The sequence below is a fragment of the Zea mays genome, chromosome 3, assembly GCF_902167145.1.
Source record: "Zea mays cultivar B73 chromosome 3, Zm-B73-REFERENCE-NAM-5.0, whole genome shotgun sequence".
NCBI classification, from domain to species: Eukaryota; Viridiplantae; Streptophyta; class Magnoliopsida; order Poales; family Poaceae; genus Zea; species Zea mays.
In genome coordinates, this window is record NC_050098.1 from 8,996,372 (window position 1) to 9,017,222 (window position 20,851).

The following is a 20,851-nucleotide window of genomic DNA, read 5'->3' on the forward strand; positions in this document are numbered from 1 at the left end:
AGCGGGGGAGAGCTAGCGCCCTAAGTACATGCCGATGTGGCAGCCGGAGAGATCTTGGCACCCTGCTGGTGTGATGTCGTGGCCGTCAGAGGAGCGGCGGAGCCTGGCGGAGGGACAGCTGTCGGAGCGGTCGGTTCCTTGCTGACGTCCTTCTGCTTCCGTAAGAGAGCTGAGAGCCGCCGTCGTCACAGAGCATGCGGGGCGCCATCATTGCCTATCTGGCGGAGCTAGCCAGATGGGACACCGGTCTTGTTCTCTGCGACCTGAGTCAGCTTGGGGTAGGGTGATGATGGCGCTTCCTGTTGACGTGGCTGGCCTGCGCCCTAGGTTGGGCGACGTGGAGGCTCCTCCGAAGCCGAGGTCGAGTCTGTCTTCCATAGCCAAGGCCGAGTCCGAGCCCCCGGGTCGGGCGAGGCGGAGGTCGTTCGACAGAGGCCAGGGCGGAGTCCGAGCCCTGGGGTCGGGCGAAGCGGAGTTCGTCGTCTTCTGGGGCCGAGCCCGAGTCCGAGCCCTGGGTCAGGCGGAGCGGAGTTCGTCGTCTTCCGGGACTTAGCCCGAGTTCGAGCTCTGGGTCGGGCGGAGCGGAGTTCGCCGTCTTCCGGGACTTAGCCCGAGTCCGAGCCCCTGGTCGGGCGGAGCGGAGTTCGCCGTCTTCCGGGACTTAGCCCGAGTCCGAGCCCTGGGTCGGGCAGAGCGGAGCTTCCTATGGTGCCTTTGGCAGGGCCTGACTGCCTGTCAGTCTTACTCTGTCAAGTGGCACTGCAGTCGGAGTGGCGCAGGCGACGCTGTCCTTTTGTCAGGCCGGTCAGTGGAGCGGCGAAGTGACGACGGTCACTTCGGCTCTGCCGGGGGGCGCGTGTCAGGATAAAGGTGTCAGGCCACCTTTGCGTTAAATGCTCCTGCGATTTGGTCGGTCGGTGCGGCGATTTAGTCAGGGTTGCTTCTTAGCGAAGGCAAGGCCTCGGGCGAGCCGGAGATGTGTCCGCCGTTGGAGGGGGGCCTCGGGCGAGACGGAAATCCCTCGGTGTCGGCTGCCCTTGTCCGAGGCTAGGCTCGGGCGAGGCATGATCGAGTCGCTCGTATGGACTGATCCCTGACTTAATCGCACCCATCAGGCCTTTGCAGCTTTATGCTGATGGGGGTTACCAGCTGAGAATTAGGAGTCTTGAGGGTACCCCTAATTATGGTCCCCGACACATACCCATTAACATTACGATAGACATGATCATTTAAATCGTAAAAATAAGTACCAGCACAACAAATATATCGAACCCAACATAATTTTATCACAGATTCAACAATATTCAACATTAAATGGCAACATCATGTCTTCAAATCACACAAAACATAACATTGATTCTACAAAACCGTGGACAACATCATGCCTTCAAATCTAATTGTTCAATACACAATACTTAATATTTGAATCCGGATCCACGTGTCATATATTAGCGGGTTCCCCATTGGGTAGCAGATATGAGGCAACAGAGAACATACCCACGCCCACCGTATCCGATGGGTATAACAAATGACCTAATAAAATAACTATGAGTATCAAAACCCGTCATACCTGTGCCCTAATAGAATTTTTACCCGTCTGGTTTCGGGGTACCGATTGCCAGCCAGAGCGAGAGGGAGAGCGAGCGCGAGCGCGCAGTCGCCGTCCACACCGTTGAGTTTTTTCTCAGGCTTCGCATGGCCTGATTCATCCTACAGTCTCCAACAAGCCAAGCAAACGCCGCATCGCGCTTTCTCCGCTTCCTTCTTTCCCCTCACAGGGTCAGACCCCAACGCCGGGAGAATAGGGGATTAGGAGCCAGACCTGGCGGCGCCGGGCGTCCAAGAAACGCTGCCTAATAAAATCCCTCCGGCGTCTGTCGTCTTGACCGCGGCGGCGCAGGCTTCTTCTTTTCGCTCTCCACGTAAGTCTGCTACCTTTCCCCCCACGGTTCCAGCGCTTGCCCCCCTGCGGGAGCGTGTCTTGGATCCTTTGGTTGGGAATTGGGATTCGAAGCCGTCGTCGGGATTGTCTGTTCCCGTTCTTGAATTCTAGCGCGGAGGCGGATTGGATTCGAGCTGCGAGTTTTAGCTTACTAATTTTTCTGTGCGGTGGGTCGAGTAATAGAATCTGGAGGGCGTCCTTTTGTGCGATATTGTCAGTTCATAGCTGTTACTCAGCTCGATGATGCAGGCAGTGAGCTCAACATGTTCGATGAAATTGCTTACCCAAGTTACTTATCTAAGGAAGGATTGCTGCGGTCAGAATTACATCTTCAAGATTGTAGACTGACAACTGTGTTTCCAAACTTAAACTGACGGCAGGACATGCAAGAAGCAAGACACACTTAGGGCTGGTTTGGTGACTAGAGAATTGGGGGTTCATTTTCTCCCTCAATCCCCTTCAATATCACTTAATTCCCCGGTCATCAAACCGGTCAGAATTACAGCGTAAGGGTGGGTTTGGTGACCAGTGAATTGAGAATTCCCCCTCCAATTACTCTCAATTCCCTTATCACCAAACCAACTCTAAAGCTTAGACACGGCACCTACTGATTTATGTAGGACTAATTCCTATGGTCCTATCAATTGCAAGGGACATGCATCTGTGCCTATGATCCTATTTGTTACAGAGGAATATATAGATTTTCATGCATTTGTTCCTATCAATTTACTCATGTTTGTATTTTTTTTCCAGGGCAGCGTCATGAAGATTAAGGGGAACTTGCATGTTTGATGTACCCCTGTAGCAAAAAATTCTTGTGATAAAATTTGTTGAATTAGTCACTGTCAGGGAGGGATCTAGTTGTCAGTTGTTTGTATTAAAGCTGCTGGCACTTTCCTTGCAGGGTTTCTGTAGAATAAATGGGAGAAGGTAACAATTTTCAACTTTATATTGTTTCTTGTGGATCAATTGACTGTTGCACCTTTGCAACATCAGAGTCCGTCATTGTAGAATTGTGCTTTTCTGTTACCTTCAGAATTAGATGTTATTATACCTGCCATGTGTAAACATCAGCATGGCTGCGTGTTCCTCTTGGGGCCTCTTTGTCATGCCTCTGGAAGGCGCTTGGTCTACTGTACATAAACACTCTTTCGTATCTTAATCGAAAGGCAGAGCTCCTGCCACATCTTTCAAAAAAAATGCATCTCATTAACACTTAGACTTGATGTAGGATACTGGCTCTGTTCATTATCTTAAATTTCCAGATTTAGGAAGAAACTTCAGTTACTGATCATATTCTTCCTTTGCTTTGCATAGCACACTTGGATGAATGTTGTCATTGCCAAGGGTGTGCTGGCAAGTATACACTACTCAGAGATGAAGAAAACCCACGGTGGACAATCTTTGAGAGGCGGCTTCCTTGCTGTGGTTGTGGGATAGGATGGTCTTCGTAAGTATGCTTTACTACTCCAGTCTTCATATAAACTTCGGTTCACAATTGTCCATTGAGCATACTGTGGTTGCAGTTTTCTTTTAGGTTTCTTGTGTCCTTTGATTTGGTACTTTGCAACCACTCTTTACTGCTGCAAGTACTACAACAAAGATCCTCGAGAGCGCCCTGGGCTAGCTGCATCAGCTGTTGCGGTTCGTCCTAACCCTGAACATGTTACTTCCCAGTATGAACTATGAAGAAAATAGATGTGGATGTGTTTCCATGTACAAGTGCAACTATTCATGTTCATAAAGCATCATGTGTCCTGGTAGTTTGATATAGCGATATGTTTTCACTTGTGTTGATTTGTAGTTTTCCTTGACAGCGTGTTGGCAATTTTTCTAATAAATTGCTCTAAATATTCTGTATCAAATCTGGGTGATTAAACCAAAATTTCCCTTAAAAACTATACTCTATGCTGTAGGTTTTCTCATATTTGCCAGAAGGTCCTATATATACCACGGATGTGTGTAGCTTTTGTTTGGCTATTTGAATATCAAATATTGTTGCTTATATGGTGCAATAGACCTTAGGCTATGTTTGGATCACTACCAGACATTGCCATTCCTTTCTTTCCTCGAACACTCAAGAGAGCTGCATGCCATTTTACTAATAGGTAAAAAACGGTCTGATTACATGATGATTCCATGGTTTTGGTTAGTGATTCGTTACAATTGTGCCCTTGGACCTATAGAAACACAGCCACGCCTTTTCGCCAAACAATGTTCTAAGATGTGGCCAACAATTCCTTCAGCACACGTTAGTCAAAGTTCTGGCAAGGAAATGGGTCTATGACAGGTGATAACCATACACCCAGCTAAGAAATTGAGCGGTGCTTAACAGCTGGTGTCACAATGTTTGAACTTGAATCACTGGACTTGTTATTGTTCTTTGCATTCTTTATTTTTGTTCTGATGGACTTGCGTTTGCTTGAGATACGTCGCGATTGCTTGAGATACATACTCAGGCATGTGCTCGGGGGAAAAAAATCTTGCTTGCTTCCTGAGTAGCCCTAAAAACTCTGGTTGGATTCCAGTCTAACATCCTAACTTTGATCGTTCCTTGCAGGCACTCATCTTCACAGTCCTGGCACTCATCGCTCTCTCTGTGGCACTGATAATCTATATATAAAACGAGGAATGAACTTGCGCTTGCTTGAAATGCGTACTCAGGCATGTGCTGGGAAAGAAAAAAAAAATCTTGCTTGCTTCCTGAACAGCCCTAAAAACTCTGGTTGGATTCCAATCTAACAGCCTCACTTCGATCATTCCTTGCAGGCACTCATCTTCACAGTCCTGGCAGCCATACATCGCTCTCTGTGGCACAGATCATCTGAAACCCAAAGCGAGGAAAACGCGGTAGCTGGACCTGGCATTCAGAAGGAACTTGTAATTTCAGTGATAGTAGCATATAGTTGCAATCATCCTTCATGTATCACCATATCAAGTTGTTGATTTAAATGCTGCAACCGTCCCTGTTGTCGGTTGACCTGTCGGCTGCTGTTGTCTATCAACGAGGATGATCATTGCTCTATCGCAAACTGTGTGCTCCGTGATCTGCGATGCTTCTGAACTCATGCTGTCTTGGCAACCTTTAGGGCTCATTTTACAGAGCTCCCCTTCATGATTCTCTAACATAAGTGAATCTATCTAACAAAAACCGTTTGATAAATAGTCGTGAATTGATTTCTGAGGGGTTGGAGAATAGGGTGCAGGTTGGGAGCGGCGAGAAGCAGAATTTTTTTAGCTCTCACATTTTAATATAAAACAAAGACTAGAATTTACTTCGCTCTCACCGTGGAACAGTACGATTTTTTTTGTGAATTTACTTCGCTCTCACCGTAGAACAGTACGATTTTTTTGTCGTTTAGCTGTGCAAAGAGAGCGGAGGTATAAGACTGGCCGCAACGGACGCGGCGCGACGCCCCCTCCCCTTGCCCTGTAGCTCGGCTACCGGGCGCCTCCCAACGCCGCAGCGGTGGACGCTAGCCAGCGCTCTACGAAGAGGTAACGTTCTCTCTCCCCCTCGTTCTGGCGTTATCTCTCTCCCCCCTCTAAACACTGTTCACGTGGGCCCGCTTTCAATTGTTAGTAGATAAAAAATTTATAGTAGATGAAAAGTATGTATAAAAAATGATATTTTATAGTGTAGTGGGATATAGAGGGAATATTTAGAGGGAACCGCTGCGGGAGATGAAAAAATAGGGGGTTGAATGTTGATGATGTGACCCAAAAAAGTGATATAGGGGGAAAAATTTAGGGGGAACGGTTGCGGATAGCCTAAGAGCTCTGCCATATGACGCAAAGGATAACACAAGTACACAGCGCCGCATGAGGCAGCTACTGTCACCTCCATCAGCGACAATCTTTCAATTGACTCTTATCCACGTTTATCTACTTCAACCGTTCAACATTCCAAATATACAGTCTTTAAATTTACCCTCACTTTACAGCTATCCGCTATATGATCCTTTTTTTATGGACTCCCCGTTGATATGAAACACGTCGTTTTATTAAAATAAAACAAATCTTATTACATAAATAAATACATAAAATTACATGATTCATAATAAAAATACAAAAATATTACTTAGATATAAAAATAAAATTACACAATTCATAAATATAAACTAATAAACTATTACTCCTCTTCGTCGTATTGTCTTCATCTCTTTTGTTGTTTCCTTCCTTTGTCAACGCTTTCACCGTTAATTTATGGATCTTTTTCGTGTCTTCGTTTATATTGGAAGTGTAACGATCCAGCAATTTATTAAATTGATCAAATAACTTAGTTTAATCAATCATTCCACACAACAACTATTTTTGTCCATTTCACGTTTAGTAATTACCTTTTACTCCTAATGAGATGCAGTTAAGTTGACCTGAATTGGTACATACAATTGCCGTTAAAGGGCCAGGTAGCCGTTTGATGTAGTCAGTACTCTGCTTGACGCTCAAGTTGGCACTTTATTGTGGATGAGAACATAATATTTCTGAAAGCCTAAAACATAAGCTCAACTTGTGTCCTGTGCGAACACTCAAAAAATCTGGTATTCTGAAATGCAGACGCAGAATTCATAATGCAAATTTTGTGGCGGTGTAGTGTAGTACGTCCCATCGCAGTTATGCTATCTGCTTGCTCGAATGATACCGACACGCCTTGGTTTCCTAGCTATAGACACATTGGCTACAAAGTGAGCCTCATATCAAACTCTCAAAGAATTATGGTGCACAAAAAAAGTCATCAATTTTCCAATAGAATTTAGAAAACATTGCTAATGCCAACTGCCAACCTTACAGCTAGCACCATGCCCTAGTAGAAAACATTTTCCTTGTCATCATGTGTTAGTACTAAACATACCCAAAAGTGATGTGCACATTGACCCGTACAGCCTAATAACAAGGGAGAAGAGCCAAATTGCCATCAAATTTGCATCGTAGGAGCAGCTGCACAATTCAAGGTATGGGCTCACACAGACACACAGAAATCCCGGAAAATAAGCAAAATGACAACGAATCAGAGGAACAGAAAAGCGTAATTTAATTGCATGTTCATACATTCATCACAGCACCCATAGAATTTTGAAGTAAACATTTAGATCACCAAAATATGGAAGCACGTACGCAGAGAGAGACACCTCTAGGTAACCTTCTGGAAGAAGGCATCGATGCGGCGGGTCCCACGCGGCAGCGGCTTCGCGTTCCCTCCTCCTCCGCCGCCGCCGCCGCGGGCTGATCCTGCGGTCTGGCGGGCGCGGGGAGCCTCCTCTTCGGCAGCGAGGCAGTCAAGCAGGAAGTCCGCCGTGGGCCGGTGCGCGCGGGCCGCGGCGCGGACGTGCACGGCACGCACAGTGCGCCGGCTGCGCCGCGCCGCCGCGGCGTGGGCCCCTGTCGCGAGGCTGCCCAGGAAGAGCTCGGTGGCGGCGGCGATGAGCAGCGCCGCCTCGCTCGTCACCTTCTTGATGTCCCGGTCCACCCGCATGATCCGCTTGACCCTCCCCACCGGCAGCGCCGGCCGCAGCGACGCCCCCTCTTCGGCCTCCGCCTCCTCTCCAGCCTTCTCCATTGCCTCGGCGGGGTCGACGCCCTCCTCGGGCTCCTCCTCGACTTGCCCCACTTCCTCGGCGGACTCTGCCGCCTCCTCGCTCTCCTTTCCGAGCTGCTCTTCCATTGCATCGGCGGCTTCCTCGCTCTCCTTTCCGGGCTGCTCCTCCATTGCGACGCTGGGTTCGTCGGCGGTGGCGGGGGACATGGCTAGGGCTTGCAGTTGGGTTGGTGTGATCCGCCGCCGCTGGATTCGTCGGTGTGAATGGGTTGGCAAAAAATGGCGGGGAATTTGGGGATCTTTCCCGCGCGATCCCAACTTCGATCGCTGCAGCCCGCACCCCGCAGGCAGCGCCGTCTGACGGGGCTAAAGCTAAAGTAACAGTGGAAGCCTGAAAGGGGCCGTAGTGGGCTCGTGAGGTGAAGAAAGCCCATTTAGTTTTATCCGAGAAAAAAAGCAGCTCATTAGGCCCACTACTGCTCCTTCCTTCTAGACGTTGTGAGTTGTGACCAGGTATTTATACATAATAGTATGCTCCTGTTTGGTTCAGCTTTTGGGGGGCTTCTGGCCGCCAGAAGCTAGAAGCTAAACCAAACACCTAGATTTTAACGGGCTTCTCGTGCAAACGCTTTTTACCGAAGCTGTTATCTCTGCGCCCGTGAGAAGCGGCAAGCAAGTCGCTTCAGGCCGATGCTGGACGTTCGAACTCCCTCCACCACCCACCGCAACGCAAGAGCTCTGCACTTGGGTTTAATTATTCATATTCATAATTTTTTGTTTTGTTTTGTAAACATCATTAGCGTGATAATTGACATAGTAGATGATCATTGATAATTACGAGGTTGCATGCATCGTTATTTGTAAAATTACGTAATAATTTAGTTTTTGTATGGCGTTTTTTAATAATTATGAAAGTAAAAATGTTTCGTATTTGAAAGGGAAATGTGCTCTTGGGCCATTTCTAAGTATTTTGGTGATTTAGTGTCCAACACAAGTGTCTAAGTGTAAAAAGGTGGATAAAGTACAAATCAAGGATAAAGGTATGTTTCTCAGACTTAGTACATTGTTTTATGGACTAATGTATTGTGTCTAAGTGCTGGAAACAGGAAAAATCCAATTGGAAATGTCTTGGCTCGAGCAGCCAAGACTCTGCTCAGTCTGGGAGCACCGGACTGTCCGGTGGTGCACCGGACAGTGTCCGGTGCGCCAGGCTGGCTCGAGCAAACAGGCTGCTCTCGGGACTTCGACGGCGGTGTACGGCTATAATTCACCGGACTGTCCGGTGGTGCACCGGACTGTCCGGTGAGCCGTTCACAGACGAACTGGCCGCTCTCGGGAATTCACCGGCGACGTACGGCTATAATTCACCGGACTGTCTGGTGTGCACCGAACTGTCCGGTGAGCCAACGGTCGGCCAGGCCAACGGTCGGCCGCGCAATCTGCGCTGGACACGTGGCCGAGCGCCCGAGCCAACGGCTAGAAGGGGGCACCGGACTGTCCGGTGTGCACCGGACATGTCCGGTGCGCCAACGGCTCTCAGGCTGCCAACGGTCGACTGCGCCATTTTTGGAAGGAAATCGGGCACCGGACAGTGTCCGGTGTACACCGGACTGTCCGGTGCGCCAGTCGACAGAAGGCAAGATCAGCCTTCCTAGATTGCTCTCAACGGCTCCTAGCTGCCTTGGGGCTATAAAAGGGACCCCTAGGCGCATGGAGGAGCACACCAAGCATTCCTACAACATTCCTAAGCACCAAGACCTCGATTCCGCACATTTGTTTCATTGTGATAGCATATAGAGCTCTAGTGGAGTTGTGAACTCATTGAGTTGTGTTGCGAGCTCTTGTTGCGACTTGTGTGCGTGTTGACACTCTGATTCTTGTGTCTTGTGTGCGTTGCTAATCCTCCCTTGCTCTGTGGTTTTTATGAATTTCAAGTGTAAGGGCGAGAGGCTCCAAGTTGTGGAGATTCCTCGCAAACAGGATTGAGAAAAGCAAGCAAAAACCGTGGTATTCAAGTGGGTCTTTGGACCGCTTGAGAGGGGTTGATTGCAACCCTCGTCCGTTGGGACGCCACAATGTGGAGTAGGCAAGCGTTGGTCTTGGCCGAACCACGGGATAACCACCGTGCCATCTCTGTGATTGATTTCTTGTGGTTATTGTGTTTTGTTAAGACTCCTCTCTAGCCACTTGGCATTTACTGTGCTAACGCTTAACCAAGTTTTTGTGGCTTAAGTTTTCAAGATTTACAGGATCACCTATTCACCCCCCTCTAGGTGCTCTCAATTGGTATCGGAGCCGTTCTCTTCACAAAGGGACTAACCGCCCGAAGAGATGGATCCTAAGGGGAAGGGTATCGTGATCAACGATAAAGAGAAGGAATCTTTCGTCAACGAGCCGAAGGATGACAAGCCTACCGACTCGGGCTCGGGCCATAGACGGAAAGATGGGAAGAAGAAGAAGACAAGGCGCATCAAGGAGATTGTCTACTACGACGACAGCGACGAGTCATCTTCTTCCCAAAAGGACGACGACCACAACGACTACGAGAGAAGGAAACCGGTTAATTCGAACTTTTCTTTTGACTACTCTCGTATTCCGCAAAGTTCAAATTCACATTTGCTCTCCATTCCTCTCGGCAAGCCTCCACACTTTGATGGGGAGGACTACGGATTTTGGAGCCACAAAATGCGTAGTCACCTATTCTCTCTCCATCCTAGTATATGGGAGATTGTAGAGAGTGGAATGCACTTTGATAGTACGGATAGTCCCATGTTCATTAATGAGCAAATTCATAAGAATGCACAAGCTACTACTGTTCTTCTAGCTTCATTGTGCAGGGATGAATACCACAAAGTGAGTGGCTTGGATAACGCCAAGCAGATCTGGGACACCCTTAAGATTTCTCATGAGGGGAACGATGTCACCTTGCTCACCAAAATGGAGTTGGTGGAGGGAGAGCTTGGACGATTCGCGATGATAAGGGGCGAGGAGCCACCCCAAACATACAACCGACTCAAGACCCTTATCAACAAAATAAGGAGCTACGGAAGCACGCGATGGATGGACCACGACGTCGTCCGATTGATGCTAAGGTCCTTTACCGTTCTTGATCCTCATTTGGTGAATAATATTCGTGAGAATCCCAGGTACACCAAAATGTCGCCCGAAGAAGTCCTTGGAAAATTCGTAAGCGGGCGAATGATGATCAAGGAGGCGAGGTACGTGGACGACGCATTGAATGGTCCAATCAACGAGCCTCAACCCCTTGCTCTCAAGGCAACAAGAAGCAAGGAGGCGCTACCTAGCAAGGTGGCACAAATTGAGGCGGCCGGACTTAATGATGAAGAGATGGCCCTCATCATCAAGAGATTCAAGACGGCACTAAAGGGTCGCAAGGGGCAGCCAAGCAAGACCAAGACAAAGGGGAAGCGCTCATGCTTCAAATGTGGTAAGCTTGGTCATTTTATTGCTAACTGTCCCGACAATGATAGTGATCAGGATCAAGGGAACAAGAAGGAGAAGAAGAAGAACTATAAGAAGGCAAAGGGCGAGGCACATCTTGGCAAGGAGTGGGATTCGGATTGCTCCTCGTTCGACTCTGACAATGAAGGACTCGCCGCCACCGCCTTCAACAAGTCATCCCTCTTCCCCAACGAGCGCCACACATGCCTTATGGCAAGGGAGAAGAAGGTATGTACTCGAAACTCTACTTATGCTTCTTCAAGTGAGGACGGATCTAGTGATGAGGATGAAATAGATTATTCATGTTTATTTAAGGGCCTAGATAGAACCAAGGTAGATAAAATTAATGAATTGATTGATGCCTTGAATGATAAAAATAGGCTTTTAGAAAAACAAGAGGACTTGTTGTATGAAGAACATGACAAATTTGTAGAAGCACAAAAATCTCATGCCTTAGAAGTTAAGAGAAATGAAATGCTTTCTTGTGAATTATCTTCTTGCCATGAGACAATTTCTAGCTTAAGAAGCATTAATGATGATTTGAATGCTAAGTTAGAAATAGCTAGTAAATCAACAACTTGTGTAGAAAATGTTGTTATTTGCAATAGATGTAAAGATTTTGATATTGATGCTTGTAGTGAACACATAGCTTCTATTGCAAAGTTAAATGATGAAATGGCTAGCCTTAATGCCCAACTTAAGGCTAGCAAAAGTGATTTTGATAAACTAAAATTTGCTAGGGATGCCTACACGATTGGTAGACACCCCTCAATTAAGGATGGGCTTGGCTTCAAGAGGGAAGCCAAGAACTTAACAAGCCATAAGACTCCCATCTCCGCCAAGGAGAAAGGGAAGGCCCCTATGACAAGTAGTACTAAAAAGAACCATGCTTTTATGTACAATGATATAAGACAGTCTCATAGGAGTTGTAATGCTTTTGATTCACATGCCTATGATTCTTATGCTATGTTTGCTCCCAGTTCTTCCTATATGCATGGTAGAGATATGCCTAGGAAAAATATTCATCATGTGCCTAGAAAGAATATTGTTCATGTTCCTAGAAAAGTTATGAATGGTCCCTCTACAATTTATCATGCTTTAAATGCTTCCTTTGCTATTTGTAGAAAGGATAGGAAGATAGTTGCTAGGAAATTAGGGGCAAAATGCAAGGGTGATAAAACTTGCATTTGGGTCCCTAAGACAATTGTGACTAACCTTACAGGACCCAACAAGAGTTGGGTACCTAAGACCCAAGCCTAAATTTGCCTTGCAGGTTTATGCATCCGGGGGTTCAAGCTGGATTATCGACAGCGGATGCACAAACCATATGACGGGAGAAAAGAAGATGTTCACCTCCTACGTCAAGAATAAGGATTCCCAAGATTCAATCGTATTCGGTGATGGGAACCAAGGCAAGGTGAAAGGTTTAGGCAAGATTGCAATATCAAATGAGCACTCTATCTCTAATGTGTTTTTAGTTGAGTCTCTTGGATATAATTTACTATTTGTCAGTCAATTATGTAATACGGGATATAATTGTCTATTTACAAATGTAGATGTGTCTGTCTTTAAAAGATGTGATGGTTCACTAGCTTTTAAGGGTGTACTAGACAGCAAACTTTATTTAGTTGATTTTACAAAAGAGGAGGCCGGTCTAGATGCATGCTTAATTGCTAAGACTAGCATGGGCTGGCTGTGGCATCGCCGCTTAGCACATGTGGGGATGAAGAACCTTCACAAGCTTCTAAAGGGAGAACACGTGATAGGTTTGACTAACGTGCAATTTGAAAAAGATAGACCTTGTGCAGCTTGTCAAGCAGGTAAACAAGTGGGAGGAGCACATCACAGCAAGAATGTGATGAACACTTCAAGACCTATGGAGCTGCTGCATATGGACCTCTTTGGACCTGTCACGTATCTGAGCATAGGAGGAAGTAAGTATGGTCTAGTTATTGTTGATGACTTTTCCCGCTTCACTTGGGTGTTCTTTTTGCAGGATAAGTCTGAAACCCAAGGGACCCTCAAGCGCTTCCTAAGGAGAGCTCAAAATGAGTTTGAGCTCAAGGTGAAGAAGATAAGAAGCGACAACGGGTCCGAATTCAAGAATCTTCAAGTGGAGGAGTTCCTTGAGGAGGAGGGGATCAAGCACGAGTTCTCTGCTCCCTACACACCTCAGCAAAATGGTGTGGTAGAGAGGAAGAACAAGACGCTCATTGATATGGCGAGGACTATGCTTGGAGAGTTCAAGACCCCCGAGTGTTTTTGGTCGGAAGCCGTGAACACGGCTTGCCACGCCATCAAGAGGGTCTATCTTCACCGCCTCCTCAAGAAGACCTCATACGAGCTGCTAACTGGTAACAAACTCAATGTGTCTTATTTTCGTGTATTTGGGAGCAAGTGTTACATTCTTGTGAAGAAAGGTAGAACCTCTAAATTTGCTCCCAAAGCTGTAGAAGGGTTTTTATTAGGTTATGATTCAAATACAAAGGCGTATAGGGTCTTCAACAAATCATCGGGTTTGGTTGAAGTCTCTAGCGACGTTGTATTTGATGAGACTAATGGCTCTCCAAGAGAGCAAATTGTTGATCTTGATGATGTAGATGAAGAAGACGTTCCAACGGCCGCGATACGCACCATGGCGATTGGAGATGTACGGCCTCAGGAACAATTGGAGCAAGGTCAACCGTCTTCCTCAACTATGGTGCATCCCCCAACCCAAGATGACGAACAGGTACCTCAAGTGGAGGCGCATGATCAAGGGGGAGCACAGGATGTTCAAATTGAAGAGGAAGAAGCACCTCAGGCACCTCCAACCCAAGTTCGTGCGACGATTCAAAGGGATCATCCCGTCGACCAAATATTGGGTGATATTAGCAAGGGAGTAACTACTCGTTCAAGATTAGTTAATTTTTGTGAGCACTACTCCTTTGTCTCTTCTATTGAGCCTTTCAGGGTAGAAGAGGCCTTGCTAGATCCGGACTGGGTGTTGGCCATGCAGGAGGAACTCAACAACTTCAAGCGCAATGAAGTTTGGACACTGGTGCCTCGTCCCAAGCAAAATGTTGTGGGAACCAAATGGGTGTTCCGCAACAAACAGGACGAGCACGGGGTGGTGACGAGGAACAAGGCTCGACTTGTGGCAAAAGGTTATGCCCAAGTCGCAGGTTTGGACTTTAAGGAGACGTTTGCTCCTGTGGCTAGGCTAGAATCAATTCTTATTTTGCTAGCATATGCCGCTCACCATTCTTTTAGGTTGTACCAAATGAATGTCAAGAGCGCTTTCCTCAACGGGTCGATCAAGGAGGAGGTGTACGTGGAGCAACCCCCTGGCTTCGAGGATGAACGGTACCCCGACCACGTGTGTAAGCTCTCTAAGGCGCTCTATGGACTTAAGCAAGCCCCAAGAGCATGGTATGAATGCCTTAGAGACTTTTTAATTGCTAATGCTTTCAAGGTTGGGAAAGCCGATCCAACTCTTTTCACTAAGACTTGCGATGGTGATCTTTTTGTGTGCCAAATTTATGTCGATGACATAATATTTGGTTCTACTAACCAAAAGCCTTGTGAAGAGTTTAGCAGGGTGATGACGCAGAAATTCGAGATGTCGATGATGGGCGAGTTGAACTACTTCCTTGGGTTCCAAGTGAAGCAACTCAAGGACGGCACCTTCATCTCCCAAACGAAGTACACACAAGATTTGTTAAAGCGGTTTGGGATGAAGGACGCCAAGCCCGCAAAGACTCCGATGGGAACCGACGGACACACCGACCTCAACAAAGGAGGTAAGTCCGTTGATCAAAAGGCATACCGGTCTATGATAGGGTCTTTACTTTATTTGTGTGCTAGTAGACCGGATATTATGCTTAGCGTATGCATGTGTGCTAGATTTCAATCCGATCCTAAGGAGTGTCACTTAGTGGCTGTGAAGCGAATTCTTAGATATTTAATCGCTACGCCTTGCTTCGGGATCTGGTATCCAAAGGGGTCTAACTTTGACTTGATTGGATATTCAGATTCCGACTATGCTGGATGTAAGGTCGATAGGAAGAGTACATCGGGGACGTGCCAATTCTTAGGAAGGTCCCTGGTGTCGTGGAACTCTAAGAAACAAACTTCCGTTGCCCTATCCACCGCTGAGGCCGAGTACGTTGCCGCAGGACAGTGTTGCGCGCAACTACTTTGGATGAGGCAAACCCTCCGGGGCTTTGGCTACAATCTGAGCAAAGTCCCACTCCTATGTGACAATGAGAGTGCTATCCGAATAACGGAAAATCCTGTTGAGCACAGCCGCACAAAGCACATTGACATCCGGCATCACTTTTTGAGAGACCACCAGCAAAAGGGAGATATCGAAGTGTTTCATGTTAGCACCGAGAACCAGCTAGCCGATATCTTCACTAAGCCTTTAGATGAAAAGACCTTTTGCAGGTTGCGTAGTGAGCTAAATGTCCTAGATTCGCGGAACTTGGATTGATTCATAGCATACATGTATTTATGCCTTTGATCATGTTCCTTATGCATTTTGTTGCTTACTATGGTGCTCAAGTTGTACAATCTCTCCTCGGACCTCACAAGTCCTTGTGCAAGTGATGCACATATTTAGGGGGAGTTGTGCTACAACTTGACCCTTTGAGACTAACCATATGCTTGAGTTTGCTTGTTTTAGTCTCAAAGGAGGTTTGAAAGGGAAAAGGTGGACTTGGACCATGAAAGACTTCCACTGCACTCCGATAAGAGGGTAACTTATTCCAAGTTCATCTCATGTACTCTTATTGCCTTTGTGTTCTTATTTGGAGATTTTGGTGAGGCAATGGGGTTTAAGGGCCAAGATTGATCCCGTTTTGGTGCTTGATGCCAAAGGGGAGAAAATAAAGGCCAAAGCGATAAATGGATCTGCTACCACTTGAAAAATTTTGAAAATAGTAGATTAGAGCTTTTGGTTTGTCAAAACTCTTTCATTGTCTCTTTTGTCAAAAGTTGGATTCTTGTGAGGAGAAATGTTGATTATGGGAAAAAGGGGGAGTTTTTGAAATCTTGAATCAATTTCTCTTGTAATGACTCTCTTTATGTTTTAACAAGTATGTTTGACTTAGAGATAGAAATTTGTGTTTGATTTGCAAAAACAAATCAAGTGGTGGCAAAGGATGATCCATATATGTCAAAAATGAATCAAAACAATTTTGAGTTCTTATTTGAATTGATTTTGTACTCGCTCTACTTGCTTTATGTTGTGTTGGCATAAATCACCAAAAAGGGGGAGATTGAAAGGGAAATGTGCCCTTGGGCCATTTCTAAGTATTTTGGTGATTTAGTGTCCAACACAAGTGCCTAAGTGTAAAAAGGTGGACAAAGTACAAATCAAGGATAAAGGTATGTTTATCAGACTTAGTACATTGTTTTATGGACTAATGTATTGTGTCTAAGTGCTGGAAACAGGAAAAATCCAATTGGAAATGTCTTGGCTCGAGCAGCCAAGACTCTGCTCAGTCTGGGAGCACCGGACTGTCCGGTGGTGCACCGGACAGTGTCCGGTGCGCCAGGCTAGCTCGAGCAAACAGGCTGCTCTCGGGACTTCGACGGCGGTGTACGGCTATAATTCACCGGACTGTCCGGTGGTGCACCGGACTGTCCGGTGAGCCGTTCACAGACGAACTGGCCACTCTCGGGAATTCACCGACGACGTACGACTATAATTCACCAGACTGTCCGGTGTGCACCGGACTGTCCGGTGAGCCAACGGTCGGCCGGGCCAACGGTCGGCCGCGCAATCTGCGCTGGACACGTGGCCGAGCCAACGGCTAGAAGGGGGCACCGGACTGTCCGGTGTGCACCGGACATGTCCGGTGCGCCAACGGCTCTCAGGCTGCCAACGGTCGACTGCGCCATTTTTGGAAGGAAATCGGGCGCCGGACTGTCCGGTGCGCCAGTCGACAGAAGGCAAGATCAGCCTTCCTAGATTGCTCTCTGAAAGGGAATTAGGCTTACACCTAGCTCCTAAATAATTTTGGTGGTTGAATTGCCCAACACAAATAATTGGACTAACTAGTTTGCTCTAGTGTATAAGTTATACAGGTGCCAAAGGTTCACACTTAGCCAATAAAAAGACCAAGTTTTGGGTTCGACAAAGGAGCAAGGGACAACCGAAGGCACCTCTGGTCTGGCGCACCGGACTGTCCGGTGTGCCACCGGACATGTCCGGTGCACCAGAGGACTCCAACTCCGAACTGCTCACCTTCGGGAATTTCCAGAGGCAACTCCGCTATAATTCACCGGACTGTCCGGTGTACACCGGACATGTCCGGTGCTCCAAGGAAGAGCGGCCTCCGGAACTCGCCAGCCTCGGGAATTCTCTCCCGCTGCTTCGCTGAAATTCACCGGACTGTCCGGTGTACACCGGACTGTCCGGTGTAACAGCGGGGCAACGACTATTTCGGCGCCAACGGCTACCTGCGACGCATTTAATGCGCGCCAGAAGCGCGCAGTCGTCAGGCACGCGGGAACAGGCGCACCGGACAATCTACAGTTCATGTCCGGTGCGCCACCGGACATCAAGGCAGGCCCAGAGACAGAGCTTCAACGGTCGAATCCCAACGGCTTTGGTGACGTGGCTGTCGCACCGGACATGTCCGGTGTGCACCGGACTGTCCGGTGCGCCATCGAACAGACAGCTCCACCAAACGGCTAGTTTGGTGGTTGGGGCTATAAATACCCCCAACCACCCACCATTCATTGCATCCAAGTTTACCAGCTTCCAACCACTATACAAGAGCTAGCATTCATCGCAAAGCACACCAAAAGAGATCAAATCCTCTCCCAACTCCACACAAAGCCTTAGTGACTAGAGAGAGTGATTTGCAGTGTTCATTTGAGCTCTTGCGCTTGGATCGCTTCTTTTTCTTTGGCATTCTTTCTTGTGATCAAACATTCACTTGTAATTGAGGCAAGAGACACCAATCGTGTGGTGGTCCTTGCGGGAAGTTTGATTCCCAAGTGATTTGAGAAAGAGAAGCTCACTCGGTCCGATGGACCGTTTGAGAGAGGGAAGGGTTGAAAGAGACCCGACCTTTGTGGCCTCCTCAACGGGGAGTAGGTTTGCGAGAACCGAACCTTGGTAAAACAAATCCACGTGTCACACTTCTTATTCGCTTGCGATTTGTTTTGCACCCTCTCTCACGGACTCAAATATATTTCTAACGCTAACCCGGCTTGTAGTTGTGATTATTTTTGAGAATTTCAGTTTCGCCCTATTCACCCTCCCTCTAGGCGACTTTCAATTGGTATCGGAGCCCGGTGCTTCATTAGAGCCTAACCGCTCGAAGTGATGTCGGGAGATCACACCAAGAGGGAGATGGAGACCGGCGACAAGCCCACTACGAGCCAAGGAAGCACTTCATCGGAAGAGTCCCGCACCAAGAGGAAGGAGAAGAAGAAGGACTCCTCCAAACGGAAGGAGAAAAGATCTTCCTCTTCTCACCACAAAGAGAAGAAGGAAAAATCTACTTCTCACAAGTCGCATCGGAAAGGCGACAAGCACAAGAGGATGAGGAAGGTGGTCTACTACGAGACCGACACTTCATCAACATCGACCTCCGACTCCGATGCGCCGTCCGTAACTTCTAAGCGCCAAGAGCGCAAAAAGTTTAGTAAGATCCCCTTACACTATCCTCGTACATCTAGACATACTCCATTACTTTCCGTTCCATTAGGCAAACCGCCAACCTTTGATGGTGAAGATTATGCTAGGTGGAGTGATTTAATGAAATTTCATCTAACCTCACTCCACAAAACTATATGGAATGTTGTTGAGTTTGGAGCACAGGTACCATCCGTAGGGGATGAAGACTATGATACGGACGAAGTGGCCCAAATCGAGCACTTCAACTCCCAAGCCACAACCATACTCCTCGCCTCTCTAAGCAAGGAGGAATACAACAAAGTGCAAGGATTGAAGAATGCAAAGGAGATTTGGGACCTTCTCAAGACCGCGCACGAGGGTGATGAACTCACCAAGATCACCAAACGGGAAACGATCGAGGAGGAGCTCGGTCGTTTTCGTCTTCGCCAAGGGGAGGAGCCACAAGATATGTACAACCGGCTCAAAACCTTGGTGAACCAAGTGCGCAACCTCGGGAGCAAGAAATGGGATGACCACGAGGTGGTTAAGGTTATTCTAAGATCTCTCATTTTCCTTAACCCCACTCAAGTTCAATTAATTCGTGGTAATCCTAGATACCCACTAATGACCCCCGAGGAAGTTATCGGGAATTTTGTGAGCTTTGAATGTATGATCAAGGGCTCAAAGAAGATCAACGAGCTTGATGAATCCTCCACGCCCGAAGCACAACCGGTGGCATTCAAGGCAACAGAGGAGAAGAAGGAGGAGTCTACATCGAGTAGACAACCAATTGACGCCTCCAAGCTCGACAATGAGGAGACGGCTTTAATCATCAAAAGCTTTCACCAAATCCTCAAGCAACGGAGGGGGAAGGACTACAAACCCCGCTCAAGAAAGTGTGCTACAAATGTGGTAAGCCCGGTCATTTTATTGCAAAATGTCCTATGTCTAGTGACAGTGACAGGGGCGACGACAAGAAGGGAAAAAGGAGAGAAAAGAAGAAGTACTACAAGAAGAAGGGCGGCGATGCCCATGTTTGCCAGGAGTGGGACTCCGACGAGAGCTCCACCGAGTCCTCCTCCGACGAGGACGCCGCCAACATCGCCGTCACCAAGGGACTCCTCTTCCCCAACGTCGGCCACAAGTGCCTCATGGCAAAGGACGGCAAAAGGAAGAAGGTTAAATCTAAACCCTCCACTAAATATGAATCCTCTAGTGATGATAATGCTAGTGATGAGGAGAATAATTTGCGTACCCTTTTTGCCGACCTTAACATGCAACAAAAGGAAAAATTAAATGAATTGATTAGTGCTATTCATGAGAAGGATGATCTCTTGGACTCTCAAGAGGACTTCCTTATTAAGGAAAACAAAAAGCATGTTAAGGTTAAAAATGCTTATGCTCTACAAGTTGAAAAATGTGAAAAATTGTCTAGTGAGCTAAGCACTTGCCATGAGACCATTGACAACCTTAGAAATAAAAATGCCAAATTAATTGCTAAGGTTGATTCTCATGTTTGTAATGTTCCCAATCTTAGAAATAATAATGATGATTTGCTTGCTAAGATTGATGAATTGAATGTATCTCTTGCTAGCCTTAGAGTAGAAAATGAAAATTTAATTGCTAAGGCTAAGGATTTTGATGTTTGTAATATTACTATTTCCAACCTTAGAAGTGAGAATGATATATTACATGCTAAGGTTGTTGAATTAAAATCTTGCAAATCCTCTACATCTAATGTTGAGTATGTTTCTATTTGTACTAGATGTAGAGATGTTGATGTTAATGCTATTCATGATCACATAATTATAATTAAACAACAAAATGATCATATAGCTAAGTTAGATGCTAAAATTGCCGAGCATAACTTAGAAAATGAAAAGTTTAAATTTGCTAGAAGTATGCTCTATAATGGGAGACGCCCTTGCATCAAGGATGGCATTGGCTTCCAAAGGGGAGAAAATGTCAAAATTAATGCTCCTCCTAAAAATTTGTCTAACTTTGTAAAGGTCAAGACTCCCATGCCTCAGGATAACGAGGGTTACATTTTGTACCCTGCCGGTTATCCCGAGAGCAAAATTAGGAGAACTCATTCTAGGAAGTCTCACTCTGGCCCTAACCATGCTTTTATGTATAAGGGTGAGACATCTAGCTCTAGGCAACCAACCCGTGCCAAGTTGCCTAAGAAGAAAACTCCTAATGCATCAAATGATCATGCTATTTCATTTAAAACTTTTGATGCTTCCTACGTGCTTACTAACAAATCCGGCAAGGTAGTTGCCAAGATTGTTGGGGG

The 20,851-nt window shown here is 46.8% G+C and overlaps 2 protein-coding genes across 4 annotated transcripts; one reads left to right on the top strand and one right to left on the bottom strand.

The window, feature by feature from the left end:
* Positions 1-1,710: 1,710 nt before the first annotated feature.
* LOC103649661 (uncharacterized) lies at positions 1,711-5,008 on the top strand. Of its 3 annotated transcripts, none has more exons than NM_001328392.2 (6): positions 1,711-1,922; positions 2,701-2,872; positions 3,260-3,392; positions 3,469-3,586; positions 4,503-4,606; positions 4,712-5,008. In NM_001328392.2, the coding sequence occupies exons 2-5, from the start codon at positions 2,863-2,865 to the stop codon at positions 4,563-4,565; spliced, it is 324 nt and encodes a 107-aa protein (NP_001315321.2). In that variant the 5' UTR covers positions 1,711-1,922; positions 2,701-2,862; the 3' UTR covers positions 4,566-4,606; positions 4,712-5,008. The 3 variants fall into 3 exon arrangements, with proteins under 3 accessions (NP_001315321.2, NP_001361319.1, XP_035821941.1); NM_001374390.1 differs by having other exon boundaries at positions 1,743-1,922; positions 2,696-2,872; positions 4,712-4,966; XM_035966048.1 differs by lacking the exon at positions 1,711-1,922 and having other exon boundaries at positions 1,936-2,872.
* Positions 5,009-6,940: 1,932 nt separating this feature from the next.
* LOC101027179 (histone-like transcription factor and archaeal histone family protein) lies at positions 6,941-7,771 on the bottom strand. Its single transcript, NM_001279758.2, has one exon. It carries the CDS (start codon positions 7,683-7,685, stop codon positions 7,074-7,076), a length of 612 nt encoding a protein of 203 aa, NP_001266687.2. The 5' UTR covers positions 7,686-7,771; the 3' UTR covers positions 6,941-7,073.
* Positions 7,772-20,851: the final 13,080 nt, after the last annotated feature.